The sequence below is a fragment of the Tiliqua scincoides genome, chromosome 8 (genome assembly GCF_035046505.1).
Source record: "Tiliqua scincoides isolate rTilSci1 chromosome 8, rTilSci1.hap2, whole genome shotgun sequence".
Classification (NCBI taxonomy): Eukaryota; Metazoa; Chordata; class Lepidosauria; order Squamata; family Scincidae; genus Tiliqua; species Tiliqua scincoides.
This window is the reverse complement of record NC_089828.1, coordinates 32,230,487-32,254,503: the sequence shown is the minus strand read 5'-3', so window position 1 is coordinate 32,254,503 and position 24,017 is coordinate 32,230,487. Positions and strand designations below refer to the sequence as shown.

Sequence of the window (24,017 nt, the reverse complement as noted above, 5' to 3'; positions counted from 1 at the left end):
CCTCCAGTGGTGCACCTCAACGGTAAGCTGGTGTGTCGAGTTCAGGATTGGGCCCTGAATCTGTCAGGTCCCTGGATGTACCACCACATCCAAGTGCCAGATTGTGACAACATTAATCTTCTGCTTGGGATCCAGTCAGCTGAGGACTGGCAGAGCCCAGATAAGATCTATGGCATTCTCTACAAGCTGGATCCACCTGCGTTTCACACTATCTAATTTGCTGACTCATTCCCCCTCCAATACATTATTTTTCTTGCTACATATCCTCCTTTGCTTATCCACATACACCAGTGATTCCCAAACTTTTTTGACTGGTGGCTCCCTTCACCTGCTGAGCCATTGGCCGTGGCTCCCCCTTACAGCTACAATCCTATTCACTGTATAGAGTGGTGGGGTCTTCACGAGGAAAACTGCAATCTTATGTGATTCTATGTATCGTTGTATTGTAGTTGTATTGTATTGTAGTTGTATTGTTCTACAGTGGAGAAAGGCAGGTGCAACTACGGTGCATGAAGCTCAAAATGATTTGGAGTCCTTCCACAGTGGACTTTTAGAATGTTGTTGCTGAACTCATGATCTTGGGGGAAAGGAGGGAAGAGTCAGCAGCTGAAAACCCTTCCCAGTGAGGAAAGAATCCAAGTCATAACCAAAAGTATGTGCCTTGCTATTCTGTGTGCCTCTCCCAAGTCTGGACTTGGCAAGGGCCTTCAATGCCCCCTTGACTGCCTCTGTGCTCCTTTTCGCTTTTGAAATGATGTTGCAGAACAGAAATCAATTTGTTCGCTGAACAGAGAACATCGGAGGCAATTTCCAGAATGAATTGGCTCCCACTACTGGGTGAGGGATTTTATCCAGAAATACATTCTCAAAGGGCGAAAGGCCAAAAAACACACAGGACACAGGGATATTTGGAAGCTGAAGAAATTTCCTTCAGATTGTACTCGGGGGATGGGGGTGAGCTCAAATCCACCTCTACTAGAATGCAGCGAGGGTTTGTGGAGGGACCCAGGTTCTATTTCTGGGTAAAAGGAGTTCAGGTAGCAACAAGGCTGGGGAAGCCTCGTAGCAGACAAGACTGAGGAAGGTGGATCAAATACTTGATAGCTGGAAGCAAATGTTCAGATACTGATTTCATGCCCAAAGGGAACAAAAGCCTCTGGCAGCACAAACCTAAACCAGTGGTGTCACTAGGGACTGCGTCCACCAGTAATGGAGGCCAGCGCATCACCCCCATGACGAACTTCCTCCCATGCAGTGGGTGTGGCAACACCCTGGATGGTGGGCATGGCAATGCATCATCACTCTGCTCCCTCTGTTTTTTTGGCTATAACTTTTGATAGAATAGAGATATTTCAACACGGTTTGTTTCACTGAATTCTGCTGTAGATTACACATCAAATGCTTTAAAACTTTATGGTATTATTCCTAAAAACCGCAATTTTAGAAATTTTGGCCAATAATGGTGTCACCCCCCCATGCACATCACCCAGTGTGGCCCGCACCCCCTGCACCCCCTAGCAACACCACTGGCCTAAGCACGTTTGCTCAGAAGCAAGCCCCATTGCGTTCATTGTGACACGGTCTCTAGTAAGTGTGCTTAGCATTGCAGACCAAGCTACACACAACACGAAATGTGTCAGCGCGTTGTTGCAGTCTTAACTTAAGAGCTGCCGCACGGGGCTTCAATTCGGATCAGAGTCACAGAGCAGAGGGAATGTAATGCTTGTGCTCTGCAAAAGCAGCAGGGAGGTAAGGCATTCAATACCCTCTATTTTTGTTCTGTGGTCTCAATCCAAATTGTGGGCCTGCTGTGATAAAATCCTGATTTCTTCCCTTTTTAATGCACATTTCTCCCTATTTTTGGACCTTTCTAATCTCCCGGAGATTCCTTAATATCTCAGCCTTCAAAAAGCATACTGCCAGTAACTTCTTTCTTTCTTTCTTTCTTTCTTTCTTTCTTTCTTTCTTTCTTTCTTTCTTTCTTTCTTTCTTTCTTTCTTTCTTTCTTTCTTTCTTTCTTTCTTTCTTTCTTTCTTTCTTTCTTTCTTTCTTTCTTTCTTTCTTTCTTTCTTTCTTTCTTTCTTTCTTTCTTTCTTTCTTTCTTTCTTTCTTTCTTTCTTTCTCATCTCAGATGGCCAGGGACTTTCCAGGATTCCCCTTCCCGTGCCCTCTCACCTATTTCACAATTCTCCCCTGTGAACCCCCGTGGACAGCTGCAGCTGGACAGGTTCCCATTGGATTCGCAAGTTCCACCATGCAAACACGGATCATTATCGCAGGGGTCGGTTTCAGCTGAAAAACATAAAAACGAGAGACCCCAAGAAAGGGGAGGTGAATGGCAGTGCAGATGAGGCAATCTCTCTTCTTTCTCACATATGGTCAACCGTATCAGTGGAGTCATGAGGTCTAGAAACCTGCACTTTTTTAAAAAAGTAAGTTAATATTTTGAGGGAGTTAAATTCAGTGGTTGACAGCACTGCATTCTGGGGTTGTCTGTTTTGGGGTGTGTGTGTCCCTTTGAGCTCAGGCCCTCCACAGCCTTGCTCCCTTCATGTTTCATTGGTCATCTAATGACATTTTAGTCAGATGTATATAAGTTCCCATTGCACTTTGAATTTTTTTAAAATGGGATTTTATTATTTGATGTCAGCCGCCTTGCACATCCTTCAAGTCAAGGTGGAAACTACATTAGGAAGCCAATAAACAACACCAGGCCAATTGATATTCCCCAGGCATCTCGTTCTTCTGTTCGCTGGCGTGGGACTGAGGCTGGTTTGGGGCCAACAAGGGATTCTTCCCTTTATAATCAGCCATGACTCCATTTAAAGCGGTCTCTGGGGAATGGAGTTGGTGCATTTTTTCTCCTGGCAGTGAGGCAGAGAGGTAAACGAGCACACAGCACACAGAATGAAAGCATCATTATCGGCCCTCTGAAGTGAAGGCCATGTGTTTAAAGTGTCTTTATCTTCAGAGGAGCACTTAACAGCTGGAGAGCGCCCGGCTTGTGAATAATAGCTGGCCCCTTCATCACAAGCAATAGCCGTTTAAAAAATATATATATATTTTTCTGAGCCAGCACCCTTCTGCAAGCAAGACAGCCACAGCCACTCTCCCAAATGTATGAAGGTGCTATATGTTGAAGCAGACCCTCCGTTCGTCCGCCTACTCAGCAGCTAGCTGAGCACCTTTCTCACCAAAGTTTCTTTCAACTGGAAGCAGCGGGGATTGAATTGATCCTCTACACACAAAGCAGGCACTCTGCCACTGTGCTATGGCTATGCCTGAAAAGCACACAAGACCACTGCTGAGATACCAATGCGGCCAACAGTGTCTGCTCCAACTGATAGCAGCTGTCCCAAGGCCTTAGAAAGAGGCTCTTTCCTAGCCTTGTTGTCTGGGATCCTTGCAACTGGAAGTGCTGGGGTTTGAACTCAGAACCTCCTGCGTGGAAAACACCGAGATTCTATGGATGGTAGCTTGAAACATTTTTTGCTGCCTCCGGCTGAGCACTGACCCGATCTTAGAGGTTCATCTTAGAGACCTCTCAAGGGGGGGTGGGAAGAGTGGGAAATAAGTGGCTAGAGACTTCTCTCTTCTTCCAACCCACAAATGCTTTGCAGGGAAGTCACGTTCAAAGCCAGTACTCCTCCACCCCCCGCCCCGACTCTTATTAAACCTATTTTGGAGCTTGCAAGCATCTCACTGGGACCTATTAGAGAGAATGCAGGGACTCCCAGTCCATAAACATGGCTTAACTGCTCCCCTTCCTCCCTTCTTGCTGGGTTTGCCAAAGTCTAGTCTGAAAAGGAATTCCAGCAGGTGCAGTTCAAGTTCTCTCTTCTACCTGGCCCTTAAAGGAACGGGTTTCTCCCCAGAAGCAGGTGCTTCCACCTTGGTTGAATTTCTCCCTGCATCTGGGCTTTCAAACGTCTTGGTGTTGTGGGAGATGCAATGACAGCACGTACTCCCTGCAGGGAGACTCCATGAAGCTGTGAAAAAGTCTCCCATAGATTGAGTGGTATCCAAACAAAAGAGAGAGTTTTTTGGCTGATGAGGCTTTTCCAACCCCTGCAGCCCGAAGAGATAACAAGCTGCACCGGCTGCCAAAAAGCCCTTCTCCTACACAGTTGCTGAAGGTGCAGAAGATCCCCTCCACCCCCCCTTTGCATCTGAGTGCCCCGATGTCAGCACGTTCTTCTCTTGTCAATTGACAGTCCCTGGATGAGGTCGGTGTCATGAATATGTACATGTTAGGCCTAGGTTGGCAGTAGAAGCCTGAACCACACTAAGACAATGTAACTGAGAAGTTGCTAGCCGTCCCTAGCTGCAAGAATGTGAGTAAATAAACAAAAAGATTGTTGTCTCTCCTTTGCTGGCCAGAAAGGACAGACAACAAGAATTACAACCCATTGGAATGTTTAACACCTCAGTAGACTGAGAGGCGCTTGATCAAGTGGAATGGAATGCAGCTATGGATCTCCAGTTGGGAGGGGTAAAGAATTATGTGGGGCTAGCAACCAGGCCAACTTTAAGAAGGTTTGGTCTCAAATGTTTCTGATTGGATAGTCTAAATAAGTATGAAGTCACCTCAGCACTATTAGCATAAGAAGTATAATAATGAGTGCCCCAAGGGGTGTGCGTGTTCCTTCCTGGGCAGACTTTTGGGTGCAACATCCTGCAGGCTTGTGAGCTCCAATTGTCCACCATGGGCACCTGGCCTCACAGGTAGCCTGGAGCTGAAAGATCTAAGAGAAGCTGACTCAGGGGAGAGATAAGAATTAATAGAGGTAGCCAGCTAGCTTTATTATTTTATTGCTGATATGTTTCCTAGATGTTTATGCCTCTAGCATTTGCTGCCTTACTGTCACTTTATGTAACCTTATGTACTTAATAAACTGAAACCTCTTTTACTAAGTTGTTTCATTGCCTGTTGGGGACAAGGGTTCAGAATCCTGCCTAGCCGTTCAGCAAGCTACCAAGTGCTCATTGAGATCTAGTAACTTGAGGACTGAAGCTTTAAATGGAGAAAGAGCTCAGTGCCTGCAAGGGATAGAGTTAAGCCTAGAGCAGGGGTGCGCACACTTTTTTGGCTCAAGAGCTCCTTTGAAACTCAGCAAGGCCCGGAGATCTACCAGAGTTTTTTTTACAATGTTCGCGCCATCATAACATATAACATTTATGTGTACAATGTATGTTGTACACACATACCTTGAGCCCCACTGAGTATAACAGGACTTACTCCTGAGTAGACATGCCTAGGATTAGGCTGTGAGGCTGCAATCCTAGTCACACTTACCTGGGAGTAAGCCTCATTGAGTACAATGGGCCTTACTCCAGGCGTTTCCTCCCAGAGGCACCTGAAGGGGGGATCGGCACTCCGCGATCTACTCATTTTGCCTCGCGATCTACCGGTAGATCGCGATCCACCTATTGAGCACCCCTGGCCTAGAGGGTCTCAGTGTCCCTGGGCGGAGACACTGGCACATACAGGGTGGTGGCAGTACTACTGGATGGGGGTCTTGAGGGCTTTAGGGTTCGAGAACCAAGAACTCTGAGCATCCTAAACCCCCCTAAGTTTGCAACAGTCTGCACTGCTGAATATTAACCATGTTGGTTTTCCTGCCTCTACGCTTTCAGAAGCCAGAATGTTTGCTCGCTCCTTCCTTTGCCAAACACTTGAAAGACTTCTACAGTGAAACCCGGCCCGCCAGGGGCATCGTTGCCAGCTATTATAATGAGTAATGGCAGATGATAAATATTGAATCGTAAGCTTCCCTGTCTGGTGCAGAGAGCGTTGGGGAAGCAAGAAAGATCCCAGTGGGCTCCTGACATGCAGCCCCACTTTGACACCCTGTCAAACAGAACCTGGAATGACTCAACTCAGTGCATTTGGGCAATTGGCTCTGTATGCAAAAGTCTGTAGGGCACCAGCAGGTGGGGCTGGGAGGGGCCTCAGGAGAGCACACTTCTTTGCCCAAGACCCTGGAAAGCAATCCATCAATAGTCATAGAAGACAACACTGGATGGGCAGATGGTCTGACTTGGCACAAGGAAGCTTCATCTGTTCACCCAAAGCTTCCATAACTGAGTGGTGGAGCCCATAATTTGCATACAGAAGGTTTCAGGGAACAGAGCTTGGAAAGACTTGTCTCCGCCTGGGCTCCCACTGAGCTGCTGCTAGATGGACCAAAGGTCTCTGACATAGGATAGCCTTGTATGCTCACATGAGGTTGAGGGCACCTGGTCCTCCACTGATGGGGATCTTGGTTCAAAGGAGTGGGAAAGCCATGTAAATAGGGAGCGGGGCATGGAGAGAAATCCGGGACTGAAGATTAGCTAGACATTGCCAGACCTTTCTTCAAAGCTTCATTGTCCTCCCCCAGGACTCTTGGATCTGGGCAAGGCAGCACCATGGCTGGTCCAGCCATTAAGAAGAAGATGTGGTTCACATTAAAGGGAAGGAGGAGCAAACAGACTTGGGGTGCCCTTCACTGGATCTATTGATCCAGTGATCCACTTTCCAACCCCTTAACTCACTTCTTCCTCATGTGGTCCCTTTAAACAAAATAGGAAGTGTGGAAAATGCTGCACACTGTCTTTATGAGTTGCTTAAAGGGACCATGCGAGGAAGGAGCAAAGTGAATGGGTCAGGAAGCAGATCACTGTTGCCACCACCACTGCACATGCCCCCCAAAACCACACAGAAGGTGGCAGTCAGCTTCTCAGCCCAATTACCTAGCTCTTTCCTCCTGCAGACCCTTCAAACAAAATGGGGAAGTGCTGAATGCACCCTATATGAGGAAGGAGAGAGATAAGACAGTGGGTGGGCGATTTGCCCCCTTCCTTGCAATTTTGGGAGGAGCCATGCCCATGGCAGTGACAGCAACAGCAGCAGTCGAAACTGTGCCCACATCAAGAGGTGCTTGGGCTTGGGCCAGGCCTGGGCAGCACTTACCAAGCAAGCTGGCATTGGTCTCTTCAGTCCACCCCAGACTCTCCGCTCCTTCAACTGCAAACGTTTCCCCTTTCTCCTCTCCACTTCCGCTATCAGTCTCCATTGGAAGAAACCCTCCTGCTTCTCCTGGGGCAGTGGGAAAGTAACCCTCATGGTCTCTTCCAGCGTCTGAGGCTCCCTCACTGGAGTGGATGGAAGTCTCTGAGCTTGGCATCAAAACAGAAGTGTAGGCATCTATGGGCTGTTGGAGGTGTGTAGGCTCTGATATACTCTGGGAGGACTCCATATCAAGTGAACTCCACAGTGTTGGTTCCTCCTGTTTCTTGGCCTCTACATCCTGGTTTAGAATGGACCATGTAGAAGCAAAATGACTGGCTTCACTGGGAATGGGGTGGTCAGTGGTAACTCCATCTTGCCGATGAAGAAGGTCATGTCCAACTGTGCTCACAGCTTCAGGAAGCACAATGTCCTCTTGATTATTTTGGCCTACCACGCTGACTACCAGGTGGCTCCAAGTTACCACCTCCCTGTTATCTGTTGGCTCGGAAAGATCCAATACCTCAGTGAGCATGGAGGAGCCATTCTGGGGAGCTAGGGTTGTATTCTCCTCAGCTTCCTGGAGCATCACGGATGTTGTGGCCTCCTTACTATCTTTGATGACATCAGTTGCTAGCCACCTATCGGGTTCAATGGATAGAAGCTGAGCAACATGTGGGAAAATATGGTCCGGTGCCGGGGAGGGAATGTCCTCCATTGCAAGGGTGACAGCTCCTTCCCCCCTCATCTCAGCCAGGTCCTCTGAGTGTTGGTTGGCCTGTTTTAAGATGGCTTCCTCTTCTGTGTTTTCTGTGAGCACGTGGGCCTCACTCTGCTGTTTCATGGAATATGGAGCTTCTGGATCCATTTGTTCCTGGGCTTCCAAACGAGGCCCTGAAACCTCCTCCATGAAGTTCACAGCCTTGTCTAGACTTTCTTGAGACTCATAATCGGACTCTGCGCTCCCCTCACTGGGCTGAGGCTCATGCCTCTGGGGCTGAGGACTGGAGGACATGTGTGGCATTGCTGGGGTAACCATTCCATGGCCAGAGAAACAATCATCATTTTCTCCAGTCTGCATCAGCCCATGAGGATAGTCACCTCGGATGCTGGTCTCCTCAGAGACGTTGCCTGGTTCGTTTCCTGTTGTCATGGCAACCTCCTGGGGCTGAAGAAGCCTGTTGGCCATGGCTAGTGACGATGTATCAGAAAGTCCTTGTTCTGTTTGGGGGGCTCCCTCTTGGCTCTCTGGTGAGGAGGGGGCTAGGTGTCCTTGACCAGTCTTTTCAGCACTGGTATCTCTCTGTGAGTGGGAGGTGGGCGGGAAGGTCATTTCTTGGTGGCCTTGATTCTCAGCTGCTGGCAGCCCTGTACGGAGAAACAAGCCATTAATGGAGGATGAACAAAAGAGAGTCAGAAAGTCACATGCGAGAAAACTGGTTAATGTCAGAAAGGTTCTTTACAGGATTGCAAATAATAAAATCTCTTTCAACAATAGGGTTTTTTTAATCGTACGGTGTCTAGCTTTGGAGGCAGTGTATGAAAAATAATAAAATATTTTTTTAAACTATAAGAAATAAATGATAAAAGTGAGGATGGATTTACTGCCACAAGAACCTCATAGATTTTTTTCTTTTTAAAGATCAAGATCAAACCCTCAGGAGTGTAAACATATGCTTGAAAAAACGCTGGTAACTAGAACCTTTTAAATAAAAAGCACGGGTGCAGGATCTTTTTGTTTGACAGTTCAGTCCTATCCATTTACACACACACACACACACACACACACACACACACACACACACACACACACACCCTGCCATTGCAGCAGTGCCAAAATGGTAACCGCTGCATCCTTTGGAGGAGGGAACAAGAGGTATCCTTGAACATTTGTTAAGCTTCTGTGGTCAACTCAGACCTACGCTAGCTAAATAGGGTGTGGACCTGCACCTGAGATTGGGTCAAAAAGAGCGCCGCTGATCCTGCCCCCTGCTGGATCCGATCTGCCTATCCCCCTTCCCATCCTGTTGATTTTGTGCGAGTGGTGGGAGAAGTGTTGGAGTGGGTGGGAAGGCTCAGGCTCATACAGCCCATACAGCCGGCAGCGCACTAAGTGGTACACTGTCAGAGCACTTTACAGCCCTTAGCACCAGTGCATTGCCATTGGGAGGTGTGCATAGGATTGGATGTCACTCACATTGTACAGAACCTACCTTTTGCATAACGAGTCAATTAAATATAATTAAAATAAACTTTTGCCATGCCAATTTGCAAAGCCGGGTGCTTTCCCCAATTCTGCAGGGGCATTGAAAAAGCATTTGTGCTGTCATCTTTCTCGAAAATTTCTGTTCTTGTTAATGAAATATCAATTTTCTAGTCTTCATGAGAAGACATACTTGAGAGAGTGAGGAACATTTTTAGCCTTGATGCTTGTGGACTGTGCTTGTTCTTTGGAACGTAATCACTGTACAACCTCTAAATTTGAAGCACTATATGAAAAGAACAGCAACAATTTTATTTCTAGTGCCTCCATATATATGGTAGCACTTATATCTCGACTTCGCAGTATGAACTTTTCAGGGTGGTCATTATCATCAACAACAACCAGAAAATGACTCTACAAACGTTTGCCACAGAAAGTTATAGAGCTGTGTGCATGCCCTGATTCTATTGGAGCACTGAAAAAGCTCAGGTAGTTCTTGAGAATCTCAGCTGCTGTTTTTGAAAAATACAAAACGATTGTGTTTCTAGTCCTCATGCAAAGTTGGAAAAAGGAGCATGGGTAATGCCTCAGAAGCCAGAGATGTGTATCTGCATAAGATTTCTAATGGCCAGAAGGAAGGCTGTTGACATTCTGAATCATTCACACCCCCTCTCCAAGAGAAGCAAAACAAGAATAATTTATGCTAAATAGTTTAATTCAACACAAATTATGCAAAATAGGAAAGATGGCAGAATAAAATAGGAGATTTTAAATATTGCCACCCAACCTTCAACACTCCCCCCCCATTCATTCAGCTGTTAATAAGCTCTGAGAACAGTGCCTGCCAGCTCAGTTGCACAGTTTCCTCAAACGATCTTATCATATGGACTGAATAATGGGTTGCAATGCCAGGGAGCATCCTGGTGTGGTTACCATGGCAACTGCCTCCTCATTAGCGGTGGCTCCTTGCTGCTACGACCCTCTGAACTAAGGGGGGGGGGATTTCCAAGATAGCCTTGCTGGGGGTTTAGGTCTTGTGCTGTGTGAGAGAATTGGAGCAGTGGGATGAGTAGATGGGGGGGGGGGGGTAGAATCAAAGTGCAGGAAAGGGGAAAGGTGGGCAAGGGAATGGAGGCAGTTTCTACGGCAACAAAGGGAGTTGGCCTGAGATGGGCCACCAGCTTGGGAAGAGGAGAGTGCAATGTGGGAGGGATGTGATTGAAGAGGGAGGCAGAGGCTGAGAATTAAGTCTTGGAGCTGTTCTTCCAGCAATCAGTACATAATATTTGAAGGCTCTGAAGAAATGTCAGAGGAGCCCGGCTGGATCAGGCCAAAAGTTCTAGCCACGCAACTGGTTTCCAACAGTGGGTGGCCAGATGCTTCTGGACCTTAGGCCACAATATTTGCCATTGGGTCCTTGGATCAGCAACCAGTACGTCCCGTGGTCCCTAAAAACAAACTGTGAGGGGGATGAAGACCAACTGTCATCGGACCCTAATTTTGTATTGGCAACCTTCAGTCTCGAAAGACTATGGTATCGTGCTCTGAAAGGTGGTTCTGGCACAGCGTCTAGTGTGGCTGAAAAGGCCAATCCGGGAGTGACAATCCCTTCCACACCGGGAGCAAGTGCAGTCTGTCCCTGGTCTGTCTCCCTGGCTATGGGCCTTCCTTCTTTGCCTCTTAGCCTCAGACTGTTGGCAAAGTGTCTCTTCAAACTGGGAAAGGCCATGCTGCACAGCCTGCCTCCAAGCGGGCCGCTCAGAGGCCAGGGTTTCCCACTTGTTGAGGTCCATCCCTAAGGCCTTCAGATCCCTCTTGCAGATGTCCTTGTATCGCAGCTGTGGTCTACCTGTAGGGCGCTTTCCTTGCACGAGTTCTCCATAGAGGAGATCCTTTGGGATCCGGCCATCATCCATTCTCACGACATGACCGAGCCAACGCAGGCGTCTCTGTTTCAGCAGTGAATACATGCTAGGGATTCCAGCACGTTCCAGGATTGTGTTGTTTGGAACTTTGTCCTGCCAGGTGATGCCGAGGATGCGTCGGAGTCAGCGCATGTGGAAAGCGCTCAGTTTCCTCTCCTGTTGTGAGCGAAGAGTCCATGACTCGCTGCAGTACAGAAGTGTACTCAGGACGCAAGCTCTGTAGACCTGGATCTTGGTATGTTCCGTCAGCTTCTTGTTGGACCAGACTCAGACCCTAATATGTGCTGAGCTATTCAGGGCTGTTGATCAAAAGGGTCCCAGAGTTCTGCTTTTCTTTCAGAAGTCAGGGTGACTCTGTCCGTCCACGCTGACACTGGCATCCCGGAGTCTAGGGTTGCTTTCAAAATTCTCCTTGTCCAGATTCTTCCCTTGGTTATAGAGTTCCAAATTCCCTGAGTTTGTTTTCAAAGCAGGACCAATACTTTAGGAATTCCCTATTGTTCAGTTTCTTTTTTAACAGCCATTTTTTTAGAATGTTCCCTATGTGCAGTTTGCCTCAGTTTCCCTTTACTTCCACTTGTTTATGTCTTTTCCACTCTCTGACATTACCAAAGTCTACAAATTCATGGATAAAACATGACAAAAAAGCAATCTCGATGTGGTTGGTATGTACAGTTCTATCAAAATTATTGTGTGTGCATGTGTGTCCATATGCATGTAATATGCTGGGGTGCATGTACACATTGGTAAACACTGCAAAAACAGTCAAAACCCTGGATGCAACAAGATACAAAACCATACTGGAACTGCTATTTTATTTGTATTATCTATGTACACCTTCATGATGTAGGATGAGGGGGATAAAAGCCAGTGAACTGAAGGACTTAAAAATTGCAAAGCACTGTGCCTTCTCCAATTTTCAGAATTAATTTTAGAAATTCTCCTAATTAAAGCAGAATTCTAGAGGACTGGCAGATGGAATAAGAGACACAACGAAGCAACAGAATGGTGTAAATTTGCTCACCCCTTTGCCTGATTGGCTAGTGCTCAGAAAACATCTATACCAGGTTTGGTCTGTGCTTGACATTATACTCAGCAAAGACTTGCTGATCAGGCCACCTACTCTAGCATTCTGCTTCCCATCAGCTGCTTCTAGGACATCCACAAGCAGCATACAAAGGCATACTACCCTCCTGCCATTGCTCCCCCATAACTGGTATTCAGAGGCACTGTAACACTGAATCTGGAGATAGCATGCAGCCAGCACAACTAGCAGTCATGTCCTCTATGAATTTCTCTCATCCTCTTTTCAAGCCATCCTAGCTAGTGGACACCGTCATCATATCTTGTGGCAGTGAGTTCCATAGATACATTATGCACTGTGTGAAGAAGATCCTTTTGTCCATTCTAAATCTCCTGCCAAGCAGATTTCAGGTTCCAGTATTATGAGGGGGGAGAAAAACCTATCTTCACAATCTCCGCACTAAGCATAATTTCATAAACTGCTATCATGTCCCTCTCCTTAGTTGCAACTGACTATTTTCTCCCTCCCTCCAGCCCTGATCCTGGGGACTTGTACCTGACTAGTCTTGAGGCTGCCTACAGACCAATATCGCAACAGCTGAGGTTTTTTTTTGGGGGGGGCAGCTTTGGTTATTTTTTTCCCCCCTAATTTGAGTATAACCCACTGGAGATGATTTGCAAAACTCTTCGTGCAGCTCTGAGTGTCAAAATTACGCATATTTGCAAAATAACTCCTGTCTGCAGAGACCGAGCGTGCTCGCCTAATTGGCGTTAACGCTTTTTGGCAGGAATTATGCATAAGTGCATTACATCAGGCTGCAAACACGCGTTAATTGGCACCGACGGCCCCCTAGTGTGGTTGGGGTGGCGGCATTTTGATGGTGGTGGTGGTGGCAGTTGGTTCAGGGTGATGGAGATGAAAGACTCAAGACCAGGAGATCCTGAATAGGAAAGGGTTTAGTGGGGGAACGGTAGGACCATGAGCCTCTCTGTCGTGGCGGTGTAATGGCAATCGTCCCTTTTCATCAGGAACAGTTATTTTCTGGAAGCTGTCCTTGATTATTCAATGTTTTCCTTTTCTTCTGCTCGTTGCTTTAATGGGTATATTTTGACTTTTGGGTGGGTCTATTAGAATGCAATAAACACATCTGAAAACAAAAACAGAGCCAGCCCCCCTCTGGAATGCCTTGCCTTGCATTCTGTGGTATTCCACAGAACAGAGCATGCACGAGCTTTCCCAGTTCACCCAGTTCAGGTTTTTTGGTCCCTGGCAAGCCACTGTCCTGATGTTTGCCACTTGGGGATGACACCTTGTTGAAATGACATTAGTGTGAGTTGCAATAGTTGTCATTCTTCAAGGTGCAGCTGTCATCCCACAGTTCCAGAAATTAATCCTGGCATTGGATGCTTGCAGAGCTGGTCCCAGAGGATGTGTCTACCTGTGTGCCGGAAGTCCATCAAATCTTCAGGGCCTGGCTGCCCCATTCCCTCATTGGTTGCTGTGGGAGTGACAGCAGCCTCCAACTGCCCAATCCACCCTAACTCCCTCCAACATGGTATCTGCTGCATCCCACAGGGGAGTTTCGGCCTCCGGAGACCTGCTTAGGGTAAGTAAACATTTGCTCCATTGCCCTGGGGTAAGCCTGTGCCAGCCTGCCAAGTCTATTTGAACCTGCTCTAGTTATATCAATGGCACAAGTCTGCATGGACCCAGGAAGGCTGATTGAATCTGGGAAGGGGGTTAGGTTTTGGCATGCATCGCTGCCACCAAAACTGCTCCTTTTTTGGTCCAGATTCACTCTTCCCCCCACCCCAGTCACTACCTCGTTCTGCCTACACTCTGCCCCATTCCACCCACCCACCTCCCACTGCATATGCTCATCAGTGCTGGTGGGCATTTGCCATCCACTGGTGCATGGAGCCAGTTGCTCACCATTTTCAGCAGCAGTAGCCAGAGTGTGTGCTCTGGCATGTCACTTTTTGCAACAGCTGGAAAGTGCCTAAATCCATGCTTGTTTCAGCATCATTAAGCACCAATAGGCTTGTGCCCATTTGCTTAGGAAAATCCAGTCATGTGGTGACTCTAAGGCCATGTGTAGCTCATGGCTAGGGTGCTCCAAGCAGTGAAGGAAGCTCTGTTGCTATTTGGAGCATGCCAGTGTGGAGAGGGTGAGAGGAACCACCCATCTATCCTCACCTCCAAGCCTGTGCATTGGAGAGAGGATGATGACAGTCAGTTGGAAGGGGAGTTTGTGTGTGCACAGGGGTCCTTGAATTCTTTGCACCTCCCAGGTTTGCTGGACCCTGGCATCAACCCTGGGTGTTCAGATGCCCCTTGTCTTTAGTGCAAACACATGCCACCTTGAGCACTATGGCAGTGCGCAGCAGGTGAGGCCCATGTTGAACTGTGAGTAAGAACAACAGATTGCAGGACACTTGATGTTCTTCCAGCACATCCAAAGAACGTACAACCTTCTTGGCTTTTCAAACAGAGTGAGAGAAATGATTCTTGAGTAAATGAATACAGCACAATGGATGGAGAGACTTTCTGCAGTATGTAGTTCAAGGAGGGGACTGTAATCCTTCGTATGAAAGCAGGGCTGTTATATTCTTGTCCTAATTTTATGCTTTTATATTCCATCCGTGTGTGCCCCGCCCCCCAGCAGGAGCACAGGTAGTACACATTGTTCTCTCCCCCTTTTGTTGCTCAAAACATCCTGGGAAGTAGCCTAGACTGAGGGATGGCAATTGGCTCAAGGCCACCCAAATAGTTTTATAGCTAACCATGAAGTGGGGAATGAACCCTTGGTTTCCCAGGCCCTAATCCAAAGCTCTAACCACTGCCCCAAATTGCCTCAAACTTTGATTGGGTTTTCATTAGCTCTTCACCAGTGAAATGATTTATGTTATGAAGTGCACATGGGCATGTGAAGGAGCTGGGAGATTTTCACATGCCTCAAAGAAGATAAGTTTGGGTTCATCTTATGAGAAATGTCTTCCTGGTTTAGTCATAATCATAGAATCACAGAACTGAAAGGGACCTCTAAGGCGATTTAGTCCAATCTCCTACTTGAAGCAAGAAAATCCTTCCTAGAACATCTCCAAAATGTGCCTGTTGAAGTTCTGCTTGAATACTTCCAGGGAGGGATAACCCACCACAGCACGAAGTAACTGAAATTATAATATTAATAATAACCATGTCCTACTGATGTAATTATAATGATAAATAATATTTCTCATCATCAACCTTTCTATCCCACCCTTCCTGCACTGGGTTCAAGGTAGTATACTTGATCTGGGCTATCCCACTTTGTCTTTACAACAACCCTGTGAAGTAGTTTAGACTGAGGGAGAAGTCCAATCTTGATCCAAAATCATCAGAGTGATCTTTATGGCTGGATGGGAATTTGAACTGAGGCTTCCACAGCCGAAGTCTTCTAACCAGTCACTTGATAGAATAATATGCTCAAAATGAGATGGGCCCTTGCCCTGAAGAGCTTACAGTGTAAATCTCAAGTGGAGGAATGAAGGGAGACTTGGAAAAGGAGAGGCAGTACCAGATGGATAAGCACAGTGGAATGTAGGCATTGTTAGGGGTTAAGCCATTGTTAGGGGTTGTCTTGTGTGCTCCCTGGGACATTTGTGGGCCACTGTGAGATATAGGAAGCTGGACTAGATGGGCCTTTGGCCTGATCCAGCAGGGCTCCATTTCTTATGATCTTAAGCCAAAGGCATCACGATTTGAGGAGAGTGAAGGAACCATCAAATCCCAGGAAATCTGTGAGGGAGTTCCAAGCATCAGGAAAAGGGTAAGCCAGGCTTCCATCTAGCCCAGTGTTCTGTTTCCAACAGTGGCTAGCCAGATGCATCTGGGACAGGAAGCTATTGGTCTTCCCCTGTTGTTTGTCCCCAGAGCAGTGACTGGTATGCTGTGAATGGTCTGTGGCTGTGCTATGGGATTTTGGGGGAGGGTCTTTTATTAGTAGGACCATTGGGGGATGTGAGCCTCCCACTGGCTGTGCGGCATGCCACGTCAGTGTCAAAAAACTGATGGTGTGCCTCGATAATTTTAGTGCCTTGCCAGTGTTCCACAAGATGAAAAAGGATGAAAATTGCTGCACTAGTTATGGATTCTGATCATGGAGAATGATCACTGCAACTAAACAGGTGGTACCAGAGCATTTAAACAATATGAGGGATAACCTGATTGGACCAGGTCAAAAATGCTTTGAGTGGCATCCTAAATTCCAACAGACCCTTGCCCAGGGGTGTCAAACATAAGGCCTGGGGGTCGGGTGCAGCCCCTAGAAGCTTTTTTATCCGGCCCTCTAGCTCTCAGCTGCTGAGCAGTGCTGGGGTGTTACTGCTGAAAGGGAAGCCTACATGAAAATTGGGCTCATCCATATCTTGAAATATGATCGAGATTTGTGTATTTTCTCTTCTGTAATTTGCAGCTAATGAGTTTCTTTGTGAGAACAAAGTGCTGATTTGTGGCCATCTGCTGCTTAACGTTGTCACTTTCTGCTTAATGACATCACTTCCGGCCCTCAGCAGGTGCCCTGAATGCTAACTTTGGCCCTCTGTATGAAACAAATTTGACACCTCTGGCCTGGCCTTTTGCCTCTGGGGGAATGTGGACACGGTCCTCCCCTGTTTTTTCCCCTAGCAGCTGGTTCAAGTCTCAGAAGAATAGGAACATGAGCCAATAAAAGGCACTTTGCAACAGTTTAGCAGATGCGGTGAGGGACAAACTCACAGACTGGAGGAAGGATACATGGAGCAAGGTCCTAAAACACTCTTTCTAAGTGGCACTCAGAACAAGATGATTTCACACATTAAATATCTAGAGATGGGTCGTAAAAATGGAATTGATGGGTTTGATAAAAGAAGATTGTAAAGAACATAAAAATGAAATGGCCAGATTTACTTACTGTTCTCCTCCATGTCACTGGAGAGCGAGTAGCTCACATCACCACTCCGAGCGGGGTTTGGATCTTCTCTATCCGAGACCTCGATGGAGTTGTCTGCCATCCTGTCCACCGCCAGTGCCAAGACAGAAAGTGTGGTGGGTGGTACAGACTTGCCTTCCATGTCCCCATGAACATTGGGCTCATCTCGCCGTTGCTGAAAATAACGGCCATTCAGTCCAGTATAAATGCTTTTCCGGGTTGATTCGGGGAAGCCGGCAAAAGCTGGTGTCACTGCAGTGGCAACGGGGTGCTCTCCATGCAGAGTCAGGGCAGGAGTGATGCTTGGAATTGCAGAGTGTCCCTTAGGGAAGTGGGTATGGATGGGCTGCTGCAGGCTGGGTGATGCAGTTCCCTGTGGGACCAATCGATGAATTGTCCCTTGTAGCCAGGTTAGATGAATGGGTTGGGTGATCTTTTCCAAAGGCAGGTCTTCTGTAACCATAGAAGCGGACTCTCGAAGTGTTTGGTTGATGTTGACCACCTCTTCAGTGGTGCCTAACTCACTAGTGTCATGGTGCCTGGTCTCAAGGGTTGGAACTTGATCAACCACACTGAGCTGTTGATGATCATCTGGCGCATCTGGGAAAGAGAATGTGGATGGTTCTAGAGATGCCGATGGTCTTAGAGGTGCATCTTTCTCATCCTCACTCAAAAGAGGGGTCTTTGCAGCAGTTGTCTTCTCCTGCCATGTCTCTCTCCCAGCAGGGAACACTGTCACCAGCTGGAGCTGCTCATCCTCTTCCAGTAAAGGCATGGCCACTTTGTGCAAGGGACTGTAGGGATCTCGGGGGAACTCTTTTGAATCTCCTGACATGATGGAGTCATCATTTTCTTTGGGGAAAAGCTCATTCTGAGCCAGCAATGGCAGATCTGCCTCGTGTTCCACTAAGACATTCTCAATTCCGGAATCATGACTGCCCTCCGAGTCTTGATCCATGGGCTCATGGTCCCTCTGTCCATGGCCATCTCCTGGTACTGCTCCACCTGGTTCCTTGGGTGGCTGCTGTGCTGTAAAGAAAGGAGGAGAGTTTTAAACCTGCTGAGTTTGCAACAGACCCTCTGAAACCACCTGTCATCTAGCAATGTTAACATTCCAGGAGCTCAGTAAATATTTGTCTTCCCAAATAAAGCTTTCTGCTGCCCTGGGGTGTTCAGACATCATAAATGCCTTGTTGGATCAGACCAAAGGTTTGTCTTGTTACATAGTCAATGTTTTATTTCTGCTTAATTCAAGACACACATTTAAACACATGTACTTGGTGTTTGGTGCCTGCCTGGAGACCAGACCAGCACTATGGCTATTTACCAGAGTGAGGGCAAAAGGTCACAGATCCACAGGACAAGAAGGCCACATTTTTCATTGAACCATGCAATTATCCCCCTCCCCATTGATCCATAGAGCCTACCACTCCAAATTTGATCAGAGTCTTCTTTACTCGTTAAATTCAAATAGAGTTTCCAAAGTTCAAAATTTTGGATGAATCCACTCCAAATCCTGGTGGGATAGCATTTTTGGTGTCTTGTAACCTTAGTCACCTAAGACTCCTGAGTTTTGGAAAAACAACTCTTGTAAAGCAAAGCATGGTGGAGGCCCTTCAAGGAGTCAGGCTAATGAACCAACAGACTACCCATACTAGCTACCGCACCCTCGACTGGGTAGGAAAACAAGGGCAGCAACAGAGGATCCCCTGATGGAGTCACTCCATCTAAGGATCCCACAGGATTTAATGCAGTAAAAAATTTTTAAAACTCTGAGCAGTAGAATCTCGTGTTCTTTGCTTCTCCATCCACTGCCTGCTATTCTGCCTTGCTGGCCATTTGTGGAACTTTAACCCACTGATGCTGCATCAAGCCACCCGCATTCCAACCTCCATTCGAGAACCACTGTGCAACCAGGACAGTAACACCCTGAAGCTCTCTTTCCTTCCCAAGTCTCTCTCTCTCTCCCTCTGTCTCCCCAATGGATGCTGAACCATCACAGGCCAGTTGACTAATCTCTTGGACCACTTCTCTGTCCCTTTCTTCCAAGAAGAAAGACAGCTCAACTCCCCTGCTCCCTTCAAGGCTTCTGCCTCATTGCATGCTAGGGTTGACTTCTTAGCTCTCTTTCTGTCTTTGAGACCCCTTTGTACCCAGAGAGATTTGCATGGCCGGTCCCCTTGCTGTCATGAGCCCTGCAATGTCATGTTCTCAAACCCAGCAGAAACAGGATAGGTAACCTTGGTTTGTGGCGTAGTCTTCAACCCACTGATTCCCCACTATTTTCTTTGTGTTTGTTTTGTGTAAAATGAAATTGATTGCGTGCTTAGTGATTGTTGCTTTCTCTTCCTTCTATGTGTGTTGTGTGGTTGTGTTTGAGTGAAGCCATTTTTCTGCTTTTGGGCATTTTTCAGCCTCAGACCTCTTTCTCCAAACAAACTCCCTTGACTGATCTTCAAGTCCTCTCTTCAGAGGTCTGGAGGCTTCACAAATGGGTGAAGTGCATTCACAGATTTGTACCACACAACTCAAACTGTTTCTCCTGTTCCTCACATGGCCTATTTCATCCTGAAGCCTCCTAGATTCACCTTTGCAAAGAGGTAATACACATTACTATGGAAGTTCCTAAAAACATATGCAACTTTCTCATGCTGAATCAGTCCCAGGGTTGGCCAAAGACCTCCTGGTTCCTGAGGTGCCAAAAGCTGCCCACCCTTACCTGGTGATATGCCGTCCTCTGCTCCTTTCACCTTCTGGATTGGGAAAGGAAGAGGGGGACAGAGCAGAAGAAGAATTTGGAGGAGAGTCATGGGCTAGAGCATCCAACACTCTAGTCCACCATTCTCCCTCTCCTCCACATTTCCTCTTCCTTTTCCAATCCAGGAAGTAAGAGGCGAGGCAGTGCAGGCAAATGGTCAAAAGTAGGTGGGTACTCCCCTGAGGCAGCTACCTTAGTCAGCCGCATGGATGGGCCGGCCCCACTCAGACCAATGGTTCATCTATTCCTACACTACCTACTCTTCGGCATTCTTAGCCAGTGGGAGGTCTTTCCAGTAAACAGGAGCAAAGACAATTTTGACCAGAGGGTTCAAACTTGGGATCTTCAACACCAAAAGCATGGCCCCTCCTGCTGAGCGATGTATGGGTCTTTTCTCAGTCACACTATGTTCCATGTGCTCTGTCCCACCCCTCGCTTTCAATGTGCAATTTAAGGTGCAATCATTCTGGGCACTTAAAGCTGCAAGGCGGTCAGGGGCACTGGGATTCAATTTTCCTCTCGTCAGCCAAAGTAGCTGGAGCGTTGTTCAAGAACGCTGGGTGATTTATGAGCAAGCTTTTGGCAAAGGGGAGAGCAAGAGAAAGAAGGAAAGAGAGAGATGCATTTGAAACTCCTTTTTAATAACGCAAAGTGCTTGTACTTGTGTGCTAGTTTCACGGGGCCCTGACCAAGGCCCCCCATTGAATGGGTACCATAAATCTAGAACTTTTTCTGTTTCCAAAGTTCCTCTCTAGTTATTATCCAAACGAGTCATCTAGAGGAGAGGAGAATGGGAGGCGAAGGCACTTTGGGTGAGGAACGCACATCACCAGAGCCCTGCCGAAGGAAAAGTTTTCCAATCTCCAGTGTGCTTTGACCTTAAAACACCATCATTCAGGGGTTTTTTTTTGTTTGTTTTTAAATCTCATCAAAGAGCAAGCGATTCTCAATGATGGAGCACCTGCTTTTCAAAGAAAAGGTTGACCTTTTTTCCCCCAGGTAAAAAGAGCTCCAGTGGCAGAGCTGTGAAAGATCCCTGCCTAAGAAATAGTGGGTGGAGGCCAGTGAGAGTAGACCAGAGGTGCCCAAACTCTGGCCCGCGGGCCAGTTGCGGCCCGCAGTGGGTCCCCATCCGGCCCCCAAGTGGGTCATGTGCCTCCAATAGGCACACAGTCTGCAGAAGAATCACTGTGGCCTGCGCTGACCCAGCGCGTGAGCTCTCAGTATGTCTTTCCCTCGCTGCCGGCAGCGAGAGAAAGATCAGCCCAGCATCTGCGCAAGGCCTTTTATAGTCTTGCAGGTCTCGCGTTACCTTATTGCTGAAAGCCCTTGAGCGCATGCGCTGGGCTAGTCTTTCCCTGCCAGGCTCCCAGGCAACACGTGGAGCCTGAAGCAGCAGGGAGAGACAGAGCACCTGCGTCGCCACCTCCGGGAGGGAGGGAGGGCGGGCGGGCGGGCAGGCAGGCGCTTCGCCAGCAAAGCACGGGTGAGCGACGCTGCTGCCGCCGCCGCACAGCAGCAGCAGGTACTGGGGAGAGTGGGCGAGCGCCACCACAGAAGCAGCAGCAGCAGCCACCAGCCTCACCTACAAGGCTCCCTTTCTAAATAACTTTGGTGCGAAGCAAAGAGTGAGTCTATATTTAAAAATACTTTATTCCTTTTTTTTTACTGCTGCCTGCAACCTTCCCGCCCAAAAGATGGGCTTGCTCCGTTGTGGAACTTTTCCTGTGGTTCCCCTCCTCTGCCCACCCCCCTTTTCCTGGATAAAAAGATGCACACCTGCCCTGCATTGTCTGTCTCTGGTTTTTAAAATGCTTGCTCTATTGCTGTGGCCATGTGCGGTGGGCAACACCCCCTCTGGTGTTTCGTCCCTCAGATATATCTGCTTTTATAATTTTTTTTAAATTCTCCTCTTTCTTTTGGGGTTTTGTGCAGAAAAATGTGTATTTAGCTCCACTCTTCTGTCATGGATGTTTCCGTGTGTTCCTTGACTTTTTCCTTTTTTCTTCCTTGCCAAGAGGTGTGTGCTTCAGGGCACATCCTGCCTGTTTCTGAACAAGTTATATCTGTGGGGGTATCCTGCCTCAGAGTCAGCTCATGTCTCCATGTATTTCTGGCTTTGTCTGTATGCTTTTTCCTGGCCAAGAGGTAGGTTCTTGTGGTGTGTGTGTGTGTGTGTGAGTGAGAAAGAGAAAGCACACACACATCAGTGACATTACCAATACTGCGGTCTCATTACTTCCCTCTGGTATGGATAGAAAGAGGAGAAAAGTGGACAATGAGGGCTGTATTCTCAACCCAGAATGGGGCACCAAGTACTTTTTCACACACTGCACTGAGAAAGCCCTGTGCCTTATCTGCAATGAGAACATTGCTGTTCTCAAGGAATACAATTTGCGCCGCCGCTATGAGACCAAGCATGAGAGGACATACTCGCAGTACACAGGAGCACAGCGTTCTGAGAAACTGGAGCAACTCCGTTTCAGCAACTGAGAAATGTTTCAGCAACTCAGAAGAAATGTTTTTTCTGAGAGATTTGTGGTCCACCGTAAGACAGCACGTTACCCATCGTGCACACACTTTTGAGTAATCAAGAGCACGGATGATTGCATCCACACTTCCTTTGCTGATTGACAGCTTCAGTGCCAACTGCCTAGTCATTATGCGTCGGTCCTCGCGAATGAGCACATCAGCAAGCTGCGTCTTGTCAGGTGTGACAGCCGTGGATGGCCGCCCCGAACGCTGCAAATCTTGGAGCTCTGCCGAACCGCCTTCTAATGGCCTCACCCTCTGTGCCCAGCGACTAACCGTACTTCTGTCGACTGCAGATTCTCCATAAACTGTACACAAACGTTTGTGAATGTTCCCAACAGTTTCTTTCTCCACAGTGAGAAATTCAATGATGACACGCTGCTTGTAACGTACATCACTTACAGACACCATTTCGAAACACTGCTGCAGCTACGCTATCTGTCTGAAGAAACCAAAAATTTGTGTGCGCACTCCTGAAAATTCAAATAATTTATATCTAAAGTTTCGCATTCGTACCATTACTGTAGGCTGAGAAAAAAAATGTGGTGCATTACTTTCTGGGTGATGTCTTCTCACTTGTGAAGACATTCAGGTCCAAATTGCTGCTCCTTGGAAGGAATGTACAACACCAGAACTTGGAGCACGGGCAAAATTGCATGCTGAGAGTGGAGCAGCATTTCCATCATCAATTGCTGCAGAAAAAGTCAGGGAGCTGCACAAACAATTCACAGAACGCTTCTCTGACCTGGATGCTCACGCAGAAGAAGTAAAAATGTTTCAGAATCCCTTTGACTGTGATGTGGACAGACTGCCAGGTCGGTTCCAAATGGAAATAACTGAACTGCAGTCAAATGATCTGCTGAGAGCAAGGCACAAGGAAGGAAACCTGGCACAATTCTATAAATCTCTGCAGCCTGAGAAATTCCCAAATTTGAAAGAATTTGCTCGTGGATCTCTCTCTATTTTTGGGACAACATATCTCTGTGAGCAGACATTTTCAAGAATGAAATATGTAAAATCAAAATACAGGTCCACATTAACCAATGAGCATTTGAAGTCATTACTGATCATTGGCTCCTCCAAACTAGTACCAGATTACAATGAACTATTGAGATCAAGACAACAGCTCCACCACTCTCGTTGAAAGTTCATACTGCTCAAAGTTCATACTGCTCAAAATTCATAGTTCTCATGTGTTTTGCCTGTATTATAGTTCTCATGTGTATTTGTATTATAAAGTTCAGTAAAATTCATTTGTTCATATCAGTTCCATCTGTAATGTATTTATGTAAATTTATTCAAATTTCAAATGCAAATTAATTGGGGGTTTTTTTCGGCCCCCGACATGGTGTCAAAGAGATGATGCAGCCCTCCTGCCAAAATGTTTGAGCACCCCTGGAGTAGACAGTTCTGGGTGAGAGCAACTGATGGGTTGACTCAGTTTGAAGATAGCTTCTGATAGTCCTCTGTTTAGAGAAAAGTCCATTGCTCAATATGTGCTTTGCATGCAGAAAGTTTTGGAGAATTTCTGGCTAAAAGGTTACCGGTTGGCAGGACTGGGAAAGACCCCTGAAGGAGTGCTGTGAGAAAACGTAGACAACACTGGATCACATGGACAAAGAGGTTCACAGTGCTA

The 24,017-nt window shown here is 47.2% G+C and overlaps 1 protein-coding gene across 1 annotated transcript in view; it reads right to left on the bottom strand.

Annotated features, from left to right (window-relative positions):
- The window catches only part of NCAN (neurocan), a 51,068-nt gene that overhangs the window by 10,957 nt on the left and 16,094 nt on the right, over nt 1-24,017 (bottom strand). Inside the window, exon 6 of the mRNA XM_066635658.1 lies at nt 2,176-2,292. Within this exon, the coding sequence (XP_066491755.1) occupies nt 2,176-2,292 (117 nt within the window). The remainder of the gene's footprint in view (nt 1-2,175; nt 2,293-24,017) is intronic.